The sequence below is a fragment of the Notamacropus eugenii genome, chromosome 1, assembly GCF_028372415.1.
Source record: "Notamacropus eugenii isolate mMacEug1 chromosome 1, mMacEug1.pri_v2, whole genome shotgun sequence".
Taxonomy (NCBI): Eukaryota; Metazoa; Chordata; class Mammalia; order Diprotodontia; family Macropodidae; genus Notamacropus; species Notamacropus eugenii.
The window spans coordinates 564,499,948-564,518,603 of NC_092872.1; the positions used below are offsets into that span (position 1 = coordinate 564,499,948).

The following is an 18,656-nucleotide window of genomic DNA, read 5'->3' on the forward strand; positions in this document are numbered from 1 at the left end:
TTAGGTGTTGCAGTTTGTATCATGAGCTTTGCAGTTGCCTAAGGTTTTACCCATTTTTTATTCTTTAGAGACCGTATGTAGAGATGTAGTATTCCATCACTTAGGTGTCCTAAAACATCTGGCTGCTTGATCTATTAATAACTATTGTATCCTTCAGAGTGTTGGTAGGGAAAATATCAATCTTATTATGTAGTTGCTTTACAAAAGACTTTTGCGCATTCAATGACTGATTTAAATGTCATTATGATGTCTCTTTCTAGACAGAATGAGTTATTATGCCAATGTCTCAACTAATTTAAAAAGCTAAAATGAGGTTTGTATTCAATCATATTATTTCTATCTTGTACAGTGCTTCTTTTATACCTTCCTAAGTGCTTGCACATCCTTAATCTCATTTGAGCCTCATAACAATCTTGAGAAGCAGAAATCACCCCCATTTTATAGATGAAGAAATGGTAGTTCAAAAGATTAATTCTACTAGGCAACAAGTATTTATTAAATATCTATTACATTCCAGATGCTATGCTGAGGATGTAAGTTCAAAGGATAGGATAATTCCCTACTCACAATGAGTTTATATTCTAATGGGGGAGAACAATTATATATAAAATACTTACAGCATGAATATCAAGTTACTAAATACAAATATTTACAAAATTTATAAATACAAGATAGTTTGGGAGAGAGGGCACTAAATAGTTTACTTGAGTTCTTGCAGTTGGCTGGATCCTTAATGAGAAACCTTGTCTCTGGACTTCCAGTCCATAATATGGCTCTTTCTCTTTTCCACCTTGGGGTGATGGGGATCTTTCCTACTCTTCTTTATATATCTCCCATTGACACATTACAAGCTACAAATTATTCAAAGTATAAAAACCAGGAATACATTGGAGATTAAATTGGAGACTAAAAATTGGTGAGCTAACCTTTTGCCATAGAATTCAGAGACATGATTTAAAAATTAATTTCTCAAGGTGAGTGAATTAATTTTAACCTAAAATAACCAGATTAAAATCATTTTCATTATTACATACCTCCTGAAAGACTTTTGACTACTCTTCAGAAATTGCATTAGTTTATTTTATCTTTGCAAACCTATTTGGTTGTTCCTCTTTAAAAAATTTGAGGGAGATTTATAAATTCAATTTGTTGGCCTCATTAGAAGGCAGATAATCTCTATACTCTGCTGAGAGAAAAAATAATACTAGACTTAGAGTATTCCTTGTGGTGATCCTGGCTTTGTATAGTTCTGTGATGATAAATCTAAACTTCAATTTTTATATCATAAAACAGGGATAATAACCACCATACTACCTCAGGGTTTATTCTGAGAAAAGTTATTTTGCATATCTGGAAGCCCTAGACAGGGAATTTTTAATTTTGTATCCTGGTTCCCTTTTGCAGTCTGTAAAGCTTCGTCAGATTGTTTTTAAATGGATAAAACAAAATACGTTAAGATTACAAAGGCAACTAATTATTTTGGCGCTGTTTGTTACTGTTCAGTTGTTTGAGTTGTCCACAACTCTTCATGACCTTATTTGGGGTTTTCTTGGCAAAGATACTGCAGTGATCTGCCATTTCCTTCTCCAGCTCATTTTACAGATGAACAGAGGCATGCAGAATTAAGTGACTTACCCACAGTCACACAGCTAGCAAGTGTCTGAGGCCAGATTTAAACTCAGGAAGTTATAGGAGTCTTCCTGACTCCAGGTCCTGTGCTGCACCACTTAGCTGCCCTAATTTTGAAATACAGTTATCAAAATATTAAAAACAGCAAGTTCACAGAGCCCAGATTAAGAAACTCTGCCCTAGAGAAAAATGATTTATTGTTGTTGTCATCATTCCCATATAAAATGGAAATATGGCTATGGACTAAGAACCAGGGAAATGTAGAGGAAGGTAAATGTGGGGAATATTCTGTTGTTCCTTGCTTTTGTCTCAGGTAGTTTGCAGAAGGACAGGCACGTAGGCAGCAGGCTGAATCTACAATTCTCCTAGGTGAACGTGTCATTGGCATTGATTTTATTACTTATATCAGGTTCTGGAGACAGGATTCAAGTAATTTCATTGCATTCACTGATTTAGCCTTGAGATTTTCAAAGTACATTTTTCTACTCTGGATACTTGATAGGGTCCTTCCTAGGAACATTTTATAAATTCAAGTTACTCAGCTTGAGGTTTGGCAGTTATCCTCTCCATTAAAAAAGAAACCAAATATTTATGGAGAATTTGCTTGATCTTTGACATCAAGATTCTTAGACAATTTCTCTGTGTTCAGATGCTGTTCATGTCTTCAAATGTATGTAGTTTCATTGGAATCTCCCATATTTTTCTGAAGGGGTCATAATAGATTGTGATAGCAAGACTATTACTGACTTCTCTATATCTTCCTAATATATAACCTTTGGTGTAGAGTAAAATAATGGCAGAACCTTATTAGCATCTAGCAACCGGGGACAGTATTAGACACACATTAAAGGCTCTGTGTTAGAGAGAAATGTATCATATATCGCTGCAGACAAATGATGTGATTTGACTAGCAAGGTAATATACTTTTAAATACTTTTAAAATACTTTTAAAAGTTTTACTTTTTAAAATTGGATTAAAAAAAAGTGTACTACAAGGCTTGACAAAGGTATTTATGATAGGATTAATCTAGTTAAGTTAAACAGTTGTCTGATGACCCAAGAACATTGTATCAGAGGACAGTAGATAGAAGAATTTATTATATCAATAGATATAAAGTTGAAAAAGAGTCTCAGAGGTTATCTAGGACAGTCTTCCTAAGTCAAACAGATGAATGTACTTAGCCTTTAGCGCCAAGCTTTATGATCTACAAGTATCTAAGTCTGGATCCAAATTTCTAAATGGAAATGTTTTTTTTCCCCACCCCTGTTTATGAAAGAGGCTATGACCTTTGCTGCAGCAGGATGTTTGCAGTGCGGGGCTCTCAACTGTGGAATTTGCTTCCTCTCTTGGTCTAGCACATCCTTAGTTAAATAACTTTGAAAAGCAGAAAACTTCCATCTTTTGTCCAACTGACTAATGTAGCCCACCATATAATTTTAAATGAAATGACATTTTTGTATATTTTAATGGAAATCAGACCTACATGTCATCTGAAAACCTTAGAGCACTTGTATAGAAAAGCATAAAAAAAAGGAGAGTTATACTCTTTATCCAGTTTTTTACTGAGTTCTATTTTTATGTCACTGTCATTTTCAGATACAACTCATACTCACATGAGTTTTCTCTTGTGACCAAATGACAGACATGTAAAAGAAACAGTGACTACATCTGATGCAATATGCCATACCCATAGCATCTTCCACTTAGCAACTGATCCTTTTCCCCCTTTTTTTGTCCCTTCCAAAGAAAGTTTTACAAAATTGGAAATGTACTTGTAAAACCCCCTTCAGAGCTGCTTTGGAACTTCCCTCAACCCCAGAGGGTGGCTAACTGCTGCTCCCTTCAAATCTCTGGAAGTCATCCTGAAGGGCTTAGTATATACTACCTAGCTCCTGATTCCTTACTAGTATATTGACTACAAGTTGACAATAATTAGCCAACCACAGTTAATTAGATTTTTGAAAATGGTTATTTAGTAAGAAAGTATAGTAAGAATTGTTGGTATAAAAACTTTCTTCAAAAAGTCTTAGGCATGCTCTCTAACAAGAACATATAGAGTCCAGGAGACACTTGGCTCAATCTTTGACAGCACACATAGCACAAGAATAACTCACAGTCCCAACTTAGATGAAAATCCCATTCTCCCTTTGCTGAATTAACTGAGCTGTGTGTAGTTCTGTACTGGTCCACAAAGTTGAGACCCTTGTAGAACCTTGAAGTTATACTTATTTCTGCATATCCAGTTTATCTTCTCTCAGTTTCCAGGTGGATGTGTTGTTACTGGAAAAGTCTTAATGATGACATAAGTAATAAAGGAGGAAGAGCTAATGGGACACTTTGAGGTCACCCTCCTTCCTAACCTCTTGTAGTCCTATGGTACAGGTAGGGGTAGGGTGGGGCATGAGTTTAGAGTATTTGTCTACCCAAAATACTACAGAAGCTTGATTTGCAAATCTGTTTGTGGACTAATGATCTTGCTGGAATTTTTTCATATAGAGAGGCACAGATATATGTCTGATTCTTTCAGTCATTCCCAATTCATTTCATCATCTAATTTCATCCAAAGCCTGGAAACATTTTAGCTCCTTGTTCCTAGTTTACTCTTTGATTGATTAATTAAATGTAGGTGTCTAATGTAAAAAAAAAAAATGATTAAATAGGCATTCTTACCCAAGAAAGATATCAGACTGTAGAGCATTTTGATCATAACATGAATTTGCTTTGGGGTTGTGAAACACTCACTTGTCTGAATGAGAAAATTCTAGTTTTATACGATAATTTGTTGAGTACTTTTCAAATTGAGAGCTACCCCCTTAGTTTCCAGATAAGCGTATTTTCTTACAAAGGACCTTTTTTTCTTCTATTTTTTTCAATGAGGAATGGAATGGGATGGAGAGAAAAATAAAGACTTGTTAATTTTTTTAAGTTTCTTAAAAGAAAACTATAATTTTCATCCCAAACAATGGAGGAAAAAAAGTACATTTCTTCTATCATTTTTCTGTAATGTGCCACAATTAGACCGCATATAATTTTATTTATTTTTTATTTTATTTTTAAACTTATTTATTTATTTTAAAGCCCCAAATAACTGCATATATCTTGGTCAGCCTAACTATCTAAATATAGGTCATGTCACTTCTTTCCTTTCACCTAAAACTCAGAAGACAAAATATATTAGTTACTCATAATGCAAATTTTAGTGGCAGTTTCCCAAAGTGGGCAATACTGCCTCCTGGGGGGAGGCATTAAAATGATGGGGAGGCAGCAGTATCTTTGGGTGCTTGGGGGGAATTGAATAAAAATAAGGGAGTGGTGGAAGCATAAGGAAAGAAGAGACGATAAGGAAAGAAGAGACGATAAGGAAATTTTGAAAAATTGTACATTTCGTCCGTTGTAAAACAGAGTTAAAATCATAGTGGTTACATTATTTTCCAAATAAATACACAAAATGATCAGTGGTCAAGTCCACTGACAAGTCTTAATAAGCAAGTGTTGGCAGGCAAGCATGTTGAACATTGTCAGGAAGTCCAGCATGCATTAACAGGAATATGTGCATGTAATGACTTCTTTATGATAGGGTACTATATGGTGACATGACACAATGTTGCATCAACAAAATTTTAATGCAGAAAAAAACCACAAATTTACAATAAATTATTAAATTTAACGTGTCATTTTAAACAACATAGAATACAGTTTTTGAAATGACACAAATCTAAAAGAAAAATTAGAAGATTAAAGAAAGTAGAGTTTTGGGAGGCACTGAGTAGTATGGTTTTTAAAAAGGGGTGGTAGTCCAAATAAATTTGGGAACCTCTGTTTTAGACTATTAGTATATTTGTACACTGCTAGAGGTAAAATAAATCATGAATCTTATATGCTTACAATTAAGCATTTAGTACATTTCCTATAAGAGCCTATTTTTGCTGGGTTTTACTGACTGTCATGAATTCTGTACCTTCTCCCCTCCCTAGTAGTTAGTGTTAGAAATGAAACTTGACCTCTTACTGAACTTTTTTTCCCTAATTCCAACATTCAGAATGAATCAATTATGTATTGGAAATTATTTTCTGATTGCTTCTTACTAAAACTTTTACTTGGTCACTAGTAGAATACGAAATTTAAAAAATTGTGTAACACAAGGCAAGACAAAAAAATGAACAAGAAACCCAAAACCAAATGAACAAATTCCTCCTTCTCCCATTAAAAAAAACCCCAAGGATGCAAGTACTCAAAATTTTGAGATAGACAGGATGAAACTGTGAGACCCAAAGAGAAAATAATTTGCTCAAAGCCACATAGGTTCTAAGTGGTAGAAATGGGATTTGAACCCAGGCCGTCCTCTGACTCAAAATACAACTTTCTTTTCTTTATTTCTTTTTTATATGACTTTAAAAATATAAAGCTGGGAATGTTTCTGGTTTCTAGTTTTTTTTTTCTTAGACTGGTAAAGATGCAATTGAATAAATTAATCCTTTTTGTTAAAGAAAAATTTCAGATTTTATTTGTGTATCAGTATCCATCTACCGTTGGCTGACTTCAGATAATTTCTGCTCCAGTTTCCCCATTCTAAAAGAGTTTGTAGTCCTCAAAAGATTTTAAGGCTTTTAGGTATGTGGCATCACTAGGGCTTCCTAGTTTACTTAGACATAAAAGAGGTAAGATGAAATGAGAACTAAGATGAGGACATAGGTGTGGAAAAGTAAAGTTTTAATGTAGTAGTACCTTACTTTAAGGAATTTTTTTTTTTATAAAATTAGAATTTCTAGAATAGCTGAATTGGAAAAGTTATTTATTTTGAAGAACATTTGGAATTTAGTCATTGTTATTAAAATTCACAAAATCCCACAGAGAATTTAAAATATCATTTCATTACCAAAAAAAAAAAAATCAATCATTAGCATTTTAGGTAACTCAAGAGAAAGAAATGGCAAACCACTCCATTATCTTTGTCAAGAAAACCCCAAATTGAGTCTTGAAGAGTTGAACATAACTAACAACTAATTGATTAAAGGACAACAATTTCAAGGGTACTGGTAAATTTCTGCTAAGAAAAGTGGAGTTTGGATTCCTTAGTTTGCAGAAAGAAGACATAACCAGGAGAAGTATTTTTAAGTACTAAAGTATACTTGGAAGACATCCTCAAGGGGTGATTCAAATAATACAGAGGCAAAGATGAATTTATGACATATGGGTTCAAAATGTTCTTAAAATAAATTCCTTGTCTACACTGTGCATTTCTTTGCTACTTTTCTTCCCTAAAATTTCTTGATCAGTTGATTCTATTAGATCTAACATGTCTTTTTTCTCTTTATCCTCACTCTCCCACTTTACCCATCTACTTCACCTTGTTCCCAGGAGTATATCACTCCACATTCTATAAGCTTTATGAAGTAAATTTCACTTTGGAAGGAAATAAATGTAAGTGACTATGGGCAACTTTTCCTACTGCTAACAGCAATATTCCTTTTGACACACAAAAAAAATATAGTTTCTCTAAAACAAAACAGAAAAAATTACTTCAGACCTTGAAATATGGTTATGACTCTAAATTCTATACCTCATGATTGCATACATAGCCTAGTAAAGTAGAAAGAACATCTACCTGCATCTACCACTTGGTACATGCAAGACAATGGTCAAGGTATTTCATTTTTTGAAGTTGCAATCTCCTTCTCTACAAAATGAGTATGTTTGTATTACATTATCTCCAAAGGTCATTTCTGAGGATCATAGAGTGTAATAGCAAGGACAGCATACACAAGAGGACCTACTGTACACATACTTAGATCTGCTTTTCTAAAAGGAAAACAATCTACTTTAATCAAGCACATATATCATTCACTTAGTTCTGGGGAAAAGTCAGTACCCAGAACTTCATAAAAAAATAAAAACAGAGAAATAAAGGCCCACATACAGAGCTTCCAATTGTCTGACCATGAATAATACATACATCAGAGATCAACAGACAGATCCAACTGTCTGACCATACATACATAGTTACCAGAGAGAGAAGCACCAACATCTGGATTTTCAAAGCCTGGGGGCTCCTTAGTGGCTGCCCAGAGTCTCATCTGACCCAAGAAACACTTCCAATGAGTAAGCCCCAAACCAAAACCTCAGAGTATATATACACTTTTCAAAGCTGGAGGGCATCACAGCTCTTGAGAACCAGTGCCTCATTAGAAATTAACAAAAGGTGTGGGCCTTGCTTCAAAACAAATCTTCCCTAATCAAACTTCCCTAATAGACAGGCCCATTAATGGGTGGGGAAGATCTTTAACTCTCATAATTAACATTACATAGAGCTATAAGAGGATAAAGTAGAACTGAAACAAACCTTAGGTGCCATTTAGCATAACCTGTTGTTTATACCAATGAAGAAACTGATGCCCAGGGAAAGTAAGTTACTTGCCCATGGCCACATAGATGGTACCATTGCAGGGGACATTTGAACCAAGGTCTTCAGCCTCCATAGTTATTTCCATTGTACCACACTGCCTAGATGACATAAGTAAAATTCAAAACATTTTTATAAATATATTTATAATAATCAGAATAAAAAATATCACCATTGTCAAAAACATGTGTTTATATATTGGGACATATACACATATGTACATAGTCCTGAGTTTTACCAATGGGAGATAGCAAATTTCTACCCAGTTGTGACCATATTTAAGATTGAATTACTTCACTTATAGCACCCCTTTATGTGTGAGTCAATCAATTGTATAATTTGACTTAGGTGAAAAGATTTTTTTAGCACCAGATGCCCTCATTATGTAGGGATGATTGCACCCTAGTGTTTCACACATTTATCTTAAGTATGTTTTTGTGTGCAGTGGATAGAACATCAGACAAGAATTCCAGTAGTGTTGTTGGGGAGGTTATTTGACTGCTCTAGGTGAATATTATCCCCACCCTATCAAATGAAATATTATATTTGAAAGCACTTCAAAATATTGTTTTTCAGTCAAGTCTGACTCCTTATGACCGTCCATGGAGTTTTCTTGGCAAAGATACTAGAGTAGTTTTCCATTTCCTTCTCCAGTGGATTAAGGCAAATTGGTTACACAGCTAGTAAATGTCTGAGGCTGAATTTTTAACCCAGGTCTTTCTGATTCCAGGCCTAGTGCTCTATCCCCTGAGCCATAGTTTAAAATGTATAAAGCACTATTCCATACTTTCCCTTTTAGATTTAATATTTCCTTACATATAGTGTGGGAAGCACACTTGGCAGAGAGTTGAGACCTGGGTTCAAAAGCCAGCTCTGCTTTTAACTCTCTGTGTGACTTAGAGCACGCCATTTAACATTTCTGAGATTCATTTGATGGTCTGGACTATATGTAGTTTTATAGATCACCATAGAGTGTGTCCATCAGTACTCATACATTGTATAAATACTAGGAATATAAGACAAAATGGGCCCAGAATTGAACAAAAGGAGAGCAAGCTAGATTGACTTTGGAAAACACCCAATGTTCTTAGGGAGCCTAAGTTTCTCCCAGAAACAACCACCAATTTTTTTTTTTAACATCAATGTTATTTTGGTGTGATATTCCATGTATGGCTATGTGTTATGGAATATTACAGTCTCCCAAGAATTAGTTGAAGTCTACCCAAAGGCAGTAGGTTAGCATAAGAAGGAAAAGGAGTAGGCTGCTACATTATTACCAGTTAGAGTATCCAGAAGTAGCATTAAGGGTGTCATTAGAGAGATAAAGCACTGGAGTCCTTTGCTCATACTCACAGTGAGTGTTTAATAAATGCTTGTTGAATTGGATCAGATTAGATGTTTAACCAGGAAAGGAAGTGTGCCATCAAGTAGCAAGAGTAAAGGATAACCTATACAAAGCACACATGTACAAAGGCTTCCAATAACAAATTTGTAGAAGTTTGTGTTTCCTCACTTAAGAACAAACTAGCCATATCATTTGGCCTTTTATCTGTTGAAAAAGCTCTTCTTCCATATATATCAATTCTTTATATAGCTCATATTATCAGAAATTGTTCAGAAACATTTTCTATGAAGATATTCTCAATGTTTTTACCTCCTAATTCTAACTGCATTTATTTTACTTGGGCAGAAGCTTTTCAATTTTATTTAATTAAAGTTTTAATACTCCTACCTCTCACTATAGTTGTGAAAAGTATATCTTCTCTGTTTTTTAAAAAGATATAACCTTTTATATTTAGGTCATGTATCTTTTTGAAGTTCATTGAGCTATATGGATTGTTGTTCTAAACCTAATTTCTGCCATTCTGCTTTACATCTTTCCCACTGTCCTCTGGCATGCTGAATGCTACTATGTTTGATTATTTCTTGATTTTGTTTATGTTGTCTGTCTCATTCTATTTTTAAACTAGTACTAAATGATGTTAATTGCTTTATAGTATAATTTAAGATCTGATACTGCTAGACTTCCCTTATTCATCCTTTCTTCCATTATTTCCCTTGAGATTTTTGACCTTTTTTTCTTCTAGATAAATTTTATTATTTTTTTTCTAGTTCTGTAAAGCTACTCTTGGTAGTTTGATTGTTATATCACCAAATCGATAAATTAATTTAGGTAGTATAATAATTTGAATTACAACAGCATGATCTAACCATGAACAATAATAAATTCTCCAATTATTTAAGTCATTTTGGATTGCTCTATTAAATCATGACTTCTTAAGTTTGATAATGAAATATCTGTTTCACCTTCAATTAGAGAGATAATGGACTCTTGGTACAGATTACAATCTTATATATGGTCAATGTATTGATTTCTTTTGTTTGACTGTACATATCTGTTGTGAGGAAGGATTTCTATTTGAAATGAGGCAATACATTAATTAGTTGGGAGAGATATATAGAGAAATAACGAGATATTTGATCACAGAAGAAAAAACATTTAAATGTACAAAAGGAAGCATAATTAGAACAAATTTCTTTCTATAGCTTATTCTCAATTAGTAAAAAAAAAAAAAAAATGAATGCCCCCAAGTGTTTGCAAGTGTTTGAATTAATATTGTTTGAGGTTATAATTAGGTAAATATGGTCGTTGGTTTCAGCCCAATGGAAATATGTGGTACAAATTTGAATAATGTGTCCACTTCGGGAGATTTATTATTCTTATTGATAGGGATCTAGCTGTATTTTCTTCAATTGGATATACATGTATTTCTTTTAAAAAGTAAACCTGTACATAACAATTATTCAAAGTTCTGTCATCCTCTTTCTTGTTTGCTATTGTATATTGAAATGTTTGTATTGTTATTATTAATTTCACAATACAAAAGACAATTTTTAAAAAGCATTTATAGGAGGACAATGACAGGAATTGCTGAAGATGAGAGTTATCAGATCGTTTGTGATCTAAACCATCATAAAGAATACCCATGTTGATGAAATTACAGGTCCATGGAAATATGAGGGTAAAATGAGGATTTCATGAGATAATCTTTATAGTCATTTCTTGTTTTATGATGCTATCTATTTAAGAATATAGCAGCTCTTTAGGTACCTAACCATATTATTTATGCAATTTAAGATTGTATGTGTATGTCAGCAAGTTTTGACTAAGGTTATTAAATATAACACTAGTTTTGAAGTCCTGTAAACAAATTGTAAGTTATCACTTTTTTGTTGAATAATTTTATAATAATAATTCAATACTTTGATAAGTCAATGAAGACGTCTCTTGAGTTCATACTCAAAGCTTTCCAGTATCTATGTCTTAGTGATATCCACTTAATGAAGGTAAAACTGGGAGATGAAGCGCTGAATTACTAGAAAAACTTTTATGTTTTTCCTCACCCTTCTGGAAAATGATACAAAATCTTATTTTATACAAAAGAAAAACATAACTTTCTATGTCTTAAGCTGATTTTATTCATTATCTTTTATAAATTAAAATGTGTTTTTGCCTTTCAGTGAATAACCCTATACCATCTAACTTGAAATCTGAAGCAAAAAAAGCTGCCAAAATATTGAGAGAATTCACAGAAATAACTTCTAGAAATGGACCAGATAAGATCATTCCTGGTTAGTAAATAAAGCCTCCTAGTAATATCCAGATATTCCTTAAAAATGGGTTTTCCTTTTAGTTTTGTGATTCTATATGGTTATTTAATTTTTATATCTAGTCTGGTAGATTAATAAAATCCATATATAAATGAGGAAGGCAATTTAATAATTTTTACTGAAGTAGTCACCAGTAGAAAGAGTAGAAAGAAAGTCTCCTTGTTTGGTGATTTGGAAATACTGGTCATTGACTTTTAAAGTAACCCAGAAGAGACTATGGAGTTGCTCTCCTTCCTTCCTTCTCTCTCTTCTTTCCTCCCTCCCTTCCTTCCTTCCCCCTCTGGTCTCTCTCTTGCTTTCATTACATGGAGATGTAATATAGCCCCTTATAGCACTGCTCTTTAGTAACAAAGGTAACACCTACATTATAAGTTTTCTGTGCTATTGAAACCATGCATCCCATGGGTCCAAACACCTGGGGAACTTGACTTGACCAGAAGCATATGGAGGATTCATAGAATAGAAGTGAACTTTGAGCTCATGTTTAGGAAATTAATGCTTTATTTTACCCCTACGCTGTAGAGCATAAATGTTATGCTATATTGTACATGGTTTTACCTGACTGTGTAATATCTTAAGAAAGATATGCTTTGCTATATTGTACATGGGTGTGCCTGATGATGTAATAAGAAAGGTGCGTGTGAACCAGCTTTTTTCATGAAATTTCATTACATTGTTAGGCACTATACAGATTATAAAATTTAAGTAAGATAGTGCTATTAAATGGGACTGATCATCTAGTGTAAATTTTAATTACCTAAAAGAATAATGTTGTAAAAAATCCTTTATAACTCTTATATAAAGAAAAAAGTTCTTTCTAAATTTTTCCCATTCATAAAATTTAACAATCCTTATGTAAAGTAATAATTCTCAAATCAATTTACATAATATTTCCAAATGTTTATAGTTTGATTATGTTTAAAGGATTTCTAAATCCAAAACTGAGCCTAATTTTGTCCTTTGTTTGGTCTTTCTGAGCAAGCTTCTTTGTTCCCTGAAACCAATGGAAAAATTCCATTGATACTGTGTCAATCTTTTTTTTTTTTTTAAACAATCTGAATTTTCTGTTTAGAGTTAATTTTTGAATTAATTGAAATCTTTGAAATCCTTGAAAAGTTTATTCTACTGCCTAAACACTGATGCAATCAAACCCCACTCTGATCTAAAATATCTAACTCTGCATGGTAATTGCAGGATTCTAAAACATTTATAATGTTAAATTTAGCTATATAAAAATAACCAGAGAAAAAGAGGTAGGAGTACAGAGTCTTCACGGCCATCTGTTTTTATAAGTTTGAGCTTTAATTCATGACTTATACATTTCATTAAGATTTTTAATTAGGACCCCATAAGCTAGTCATTCAGATGTCTAACTATGTATGTGTTGGAGTTCATAACCCCATTTATCATTTTAGATTGTGTGCTTATTTATTAAAGAATATGTATTAATAATGACTTACCTGCCTACCCTTTAAATGTTTTTTCAGCCCATGTAATTGCTAAGGCTAAAGGTCTTGCCATCCTGTCAGTGATAAAGGCTGGATTTCTGGTCACTGCTCGAGGAGGCAGTGGGATTGTATTGGCTCGCCTTCCAGATGGAAGTAAGTTGATATTTGCCTGCTTAGAGAAATTAGAGCATGATCTTCCTTTTTCTATTTCCATCTTGGGCAGATTTCACAGGAGTATGACAGGTTTCCTTATATAACCTCCAATTGGATTATTCAATGCAACTCAGTTTTGTGTGTGAATAAACCCACCAAGAAGAGAATGATGTTTCCTGCCTCTTAAAGTCCTTAGGGAGAAATCCAATGAATAGATTTTACTTTACATTTCACATAGATTTTGTAATTCTTCCAAGTGTGAAAATATTTAAACACAATTTAGTCTTTGAATTTTTTATGTCAAATGAGCATTCTTATTCTCCAGCATCACAGTAAAACTAATAATTCTTGTCTAGAAGTAGAGTTGAAAATAAGGAGCCATCTGTAGCCTTTTCTGCCATTTCTATTCAAGAATGAAGCACTATGATTTTGGTTTCTTTCTAAGGCTGAACTGTGTCATTGCTTAAGTGAAAAAACTACAATTGTATTTTTAAATGGAAAAGCCTTAATGTTGTGTTTTGCATAAATCTCTGGAAACAGAAATGCTATGGATATGTCGTACTTAATAAATATTTCCTCCCATTAACATTTCCTCTCATATATTTTTTTTCTTGATGTTAATGATTGATGGAAGAGAAAGCCACTTTTACAGAGGTGAATGAAATGTCAGTTGAACATAGAAAACTGCACAGATTGGGAAAGATCACAGGTTGAAGACAGGTGGAAAGGATTATAGAGTTGATCATTCTACAAATGAGAAAAGTAAAGCCTAGTGATGGTAAGTGACTTGTCTAGGGCCAGGAAGGTAGTAATAGCCAAACAGGGATATTAACAGAAGCTATTTAACTCCCAATCCAGCATTCTTTTAGCTACATTCTTTTACCTTCTGAACTTCCTAAGTCCTTCAGTATTTGGTGCCTGGTCGTGAAACATTCCTTGGGAGGAAAGGAAAGAAGAAAAGGGCATAAGCTGTCAAAATAGTCTCTATTGTTCCCCAAAGGGAATAATGCTTGGTTTAATGAATAAGGTTTGAGGTAGGGATGAAACAGCTGAGCTCTGTCATACACTTAGAGACTCTAGCACTTTTAGGGGAAATATACCTATTTACCTTCTCTTTCTTTTTAGAGCTTTTTATCATTAAGTGCCCCAGTAAGAAGTTACAGGGATATGAAGTTTAACCTTATCTTTGAGTACAGCCTTAGATACCCTACTTCTTTATTAGCTAAACTTCAATGAAGGAAGGATTTTTTTGTTTCACTTTGTTTTTTGGAGGGGCAACAATTTTACTGTACTTCTTTTTTGCATTTGATACATAAATTTGGCAAAGTAGTGACGAGTTATGTAAGAAATCCTAGTTTATTTTTGTTTGTGTTTTCCATGTTCAAAAATATGTCTCTATATATACTTTGTATTCATTCCCTCTTTCTTAGGTGAGTAATATGTATCATTATATGTCTCCATTACATGTCTGCTGGAAACATGTTGGACACAGCATATATCAAAGTCCTGAAGTCTTTCAAAGTTTTTCTTTTCAGCATTGGTATGCTAGTTTAAATTGTTCTGGTTCTGTTGACTTTGTTCTTCAGCAGTTTATGACACTAAGAATTCTCTGAAATTATCTGTTTCATAATTTCTTATGGCAAAATGATATTTGCCAGGCCTAGAGGCCTGAGGGCTACCCGAGTCTTACCTTACCTCTATCGCAGGTCTTCGGTTGGCCAAACCAGATACACGTATGAGAGAAGAGACTTTCCGGAGTCGAACAAGGGTTAAGCTTTTATTCAGGGTCCTGGTTACAAGTGCAGGGGGAATTCTTCCTTAGGAGGGAGCGAGGAATCTCCCAAGGAGGCAAAGATCTTATAATAAGAGATCAGAAGCAGAAGTGTAAGTGGGGAGAGAGGGGGAGGGGAGAGCGAAGAGAGGAAAAAACGGAGCCTTCTGTCCTGTCCGCGCCCCTCCCACGCTAAGAGCGCTTTCAGGCTTTCCTGATCCCAATTAAGCTCTCTGGCCGCGTAGTTTGCATCTGAATACCGTGCCTGTTAGATAACAATAGGTGTGCCCAGATCCGGGACAGTCTCGAGGGGGATGCTCCTCCCATCACGTTTCTCACGGGAAGAGGCGGAAATACACGAGATAGCTCGGTCTCACTCCTCGATTCCCTGCTGTTATCTGGGGGGCCTCATGAGAACTCTAAGATTTAGAAGTTCCCACCTTTACCCGCCCAAGACTGTCCACATGGAATTGAGCTTCCACCCCCAACAGATATTCTGTTACATTCACATATGACAATTTCTTCAGCCATTCCCAGGGAATAAATCTGAGACATCTTCTTAAGTTCTAGTTCCTTGCCTTTCTTTTTCTCTCTTCTAGACCCCCCTTTGATATCAGTAAGTTTGTTTTGCTTGTGATGATTCCCTCTACAGTATTATCCTCCTTCTAAACTGTTCCATCTGTGCTTTTTTACTTGTTGAATTTTATGTAGTTCGGCACAAAACTCTGTCTTCAACCTTCCTCCCCTTTTTCATTTTAGATAAGAATGAGATTTATCTGGTGTCTACTTTCCCCCACACCCTTCTTCTATGTATATTCTTCCTCTTATGTATCTCAGTTAAGAGAAATAGCAGATTCCACCTCCTTTCTATGTCACTGTGTTGCTTTTATCTTTGCTTCTATTTTCTTCCTCAAAATCCTCAAAACAGAACCTATCCACATGTAGGATCTCTGTTTTACTTAAGTTATCAGTACAATTGAGGGCACTAAGGTTGTGAAAGGACACTTGGTTTTTCTTCCCTGTTAGAATATTAGCACTACATTGTCATAAAGGTCTTTCCAATTCCTCAGCTTTACTTTCAAAATTGCTTACGTTCCTAGATTTTGTTTGGTTTATGTTTGTATTTCAAAGTTTGTATTCAGCTCTGGTCTTTTCATCAGAAATGCTTGCAAGTCATTATTCAAATAAAGATCTATTTTTTTTCTTTATGTAGGATTATACTCAGCTTGGAAGATGAGGTTTTTCTTGATTGTATGCCATTGTATTCCAAGCTTTCTCCTTTATGGTAGAAGCTCTCCTGTCTTGACTAATCCTGATTTGGTATAAAGCCCATCAAGGCAGCACACCTGAGGACTGCTGCTGTGAATAGTTTTAAGGGTCTAATCACATAGTATAATAAACTCTATTCAGCAATAAACTAAACATTATTTTTCAGTAAAGCATAACATTCATAGCAATATTCTTAAGTAAAATGTATCATCTAATATATATGTATATATATATATATATATATATGTATCTCATAACACTCGGTAAGTTATATGATGCATAGCATATATGATTGTACCCCCAAAGTCAGGGGGTCCCAGACTAGGGTCTTCCCTAGCAGGGGTGGCACAAAATACCACACCATCCACCCCTGGGTAACTGTAAGAACAATCCCCTTAATCAATACACAGTGTCCAAGTAAAGTCTTCTCTCATCTTGACTTGAAGTTGACTTCCAAACCCCATGGTGGACCAACCACTCTCAGCTCTTGCCTGAGTTCACACACAGGTAGCTCTCTACCCCTGTTCCTTGTCTCAGCTCACAGGGACTATTCACTCCAAACTCTTCCTGTTTCTGCCTGATAGCAGACTTCAGGGGCTCCTGCCTGCAGCTTCTGTTTCTAGGAAAACAAAGCTTAACAGGGCTATAACAGTATTTATATACATTACGAGTGCCATCATCTCAATTCACTTATAAAGACCAATTGACAAGGCTTCTGTCTGAGAAATTAACCCAGATCAACAGACAAGGTTTATGTCTGAGGAATTAACACAGGGCTCCCTAGCATCACAAACATTCTTTCTGTTAGGCCTTCCCATAAGCAAGCTCCCCTAACCTGCTCACGCATACTTCTCTATCTCAGCTTTGCTTCTGACTGCTGTACTCTCTCTCCAAGCAGTACAATATATATACTGTTTCCAATCAAAGATCTTTGATTGACTCAATCAAAGGCAAGACTCAATCAAAGGCATTTGATTGACTAAAATTCAATCCAGAACAGCAGAAAAAAATCCTACTTTGCTTGCTGTTACACTTGGTTCCTTCATGCTTAAACTGCTTCTTTCTGGATGCATTCATTACTTGGTAGTTTTAGATTTTGGATGTGACATTCCTAAAACTTTTCTTTTAGGGTTCCTTTTCAATAATTGATAAGGGGAATTTTTTTTTTAACCTTCACTTGCCATCTTGGTCTGATAGAGTAGATTTCATTTATGATTTCTTAAGATGTAGTTTCTAGGATTTTTCTTTTAAACTACTTTTCAAAACACCCAATGATTCTTAAACCTTTCTCTTCTTTAACTATTTTCCTAGTTAGCTGTTTTTCATGTTAAATATATTTTCTTCTTTAAAAAAGTTTTTTGGTTCTCTTTTAATATTTCTTCTTGATTCATGAACTAATTTCTTTTTGGTCTTTTCTTGCTTTTAGGGAGTCCATTTCTAGTTTAAGATTTACCACTTTGTTTTCTTATCTGTTTATTGTACTTTCATTCTTTTCTTCAGAGCTTTTATTTCATTTTTAAAATGTTTTGTTCATATTTTTCTACATATTCATGTAGTCATCATGGAAAATCCATTTTTTTTTCCTTTGAGTATCTATTTGCAGTTGTTAAGGAGTTACTCTCTTTCTTTGGAGGGTCTAGAGTCTAAAACTTTTTATATTGGCTATTGTTTTCTTTGATTTATTCATCTCTCCAGCTTTAATTCCTGAATGTGAGCTTTTCCAAGGTCTACTCTGTGATATACTTTTGGATTCCTTCTGGGTCACCTTGGTTTCTATGCTAACCATATAGCAGAGTTAGGTTCCCCCAGGATTTTGGGGGTTCATTGTGCTGGATCCTCGGGGACTTCTCTGGCATCTCAGGGCATAGTATTAGGGAACTCAAAATCCCTAGGCTTTGGGTGTCTCAATCTGAGCTGCTGTAGTGCACTGCACTAGTGGCTAACTGTTGCTATTTGTAGGGGCTTCCAAAGGTCCACACACTGCACTGAGACTTTCTGATCATCCAAAGACTTTCTGAATATCCTGGGATTTTGCTGAAGTAATTCTCTGCTCTCGCTTCCTCTGGAGCAAGTATTCTTTTAGGCAACATGTGTTCCTGGCACATCTGTGGTGATGCTGGGAGCTACCTTGTTCCGCTCCTGGATTTGCTTTGAAGACTTTTCTGTTCTACTTGGGCTTGTGGACGACAGCTTGTGTAGTTCTGGCATGCAAGAAGTCACTGTAGTTGTCACTGGTTTTCTTGGTCGTTATTCAATCTGCTGCATATTTCAGGATTTTCCTGATGTAAGTATGTGGCTGCTGCCTTCATTTCA

At 34.7% G+C, this 18,656-nt stretch overlaps 1 protein-coding gene across 2 annotated transcripts in view; it reads left to right on the forward strand.

Annotated features, from left to right (window-relative positions):
* The window catches only part of SH3YL1 (SH3 and SYLF domain containing 1), a 59,708-nt gene that overhangs the window by 8,786 nt on the left and 32,266 nt on the right, over positions 1-18,656 (forward strand). For both annotated transcript variants that reach the window (XM_072634331.1, XM_072634332.1), the window contains exons 2-3: positions 11,553-11,663; positions 13,190-13,303. In XM_072634331.1, coding sequence (XP_072490432.1) covers positions 11,553-11,663; positions 13,190-13,303 — 225 coding nt within the window. The remainder of the gene's footprint in view (positions 1-11,552; positions 11,664-13,189; positions 13,304-18,656) is intronic.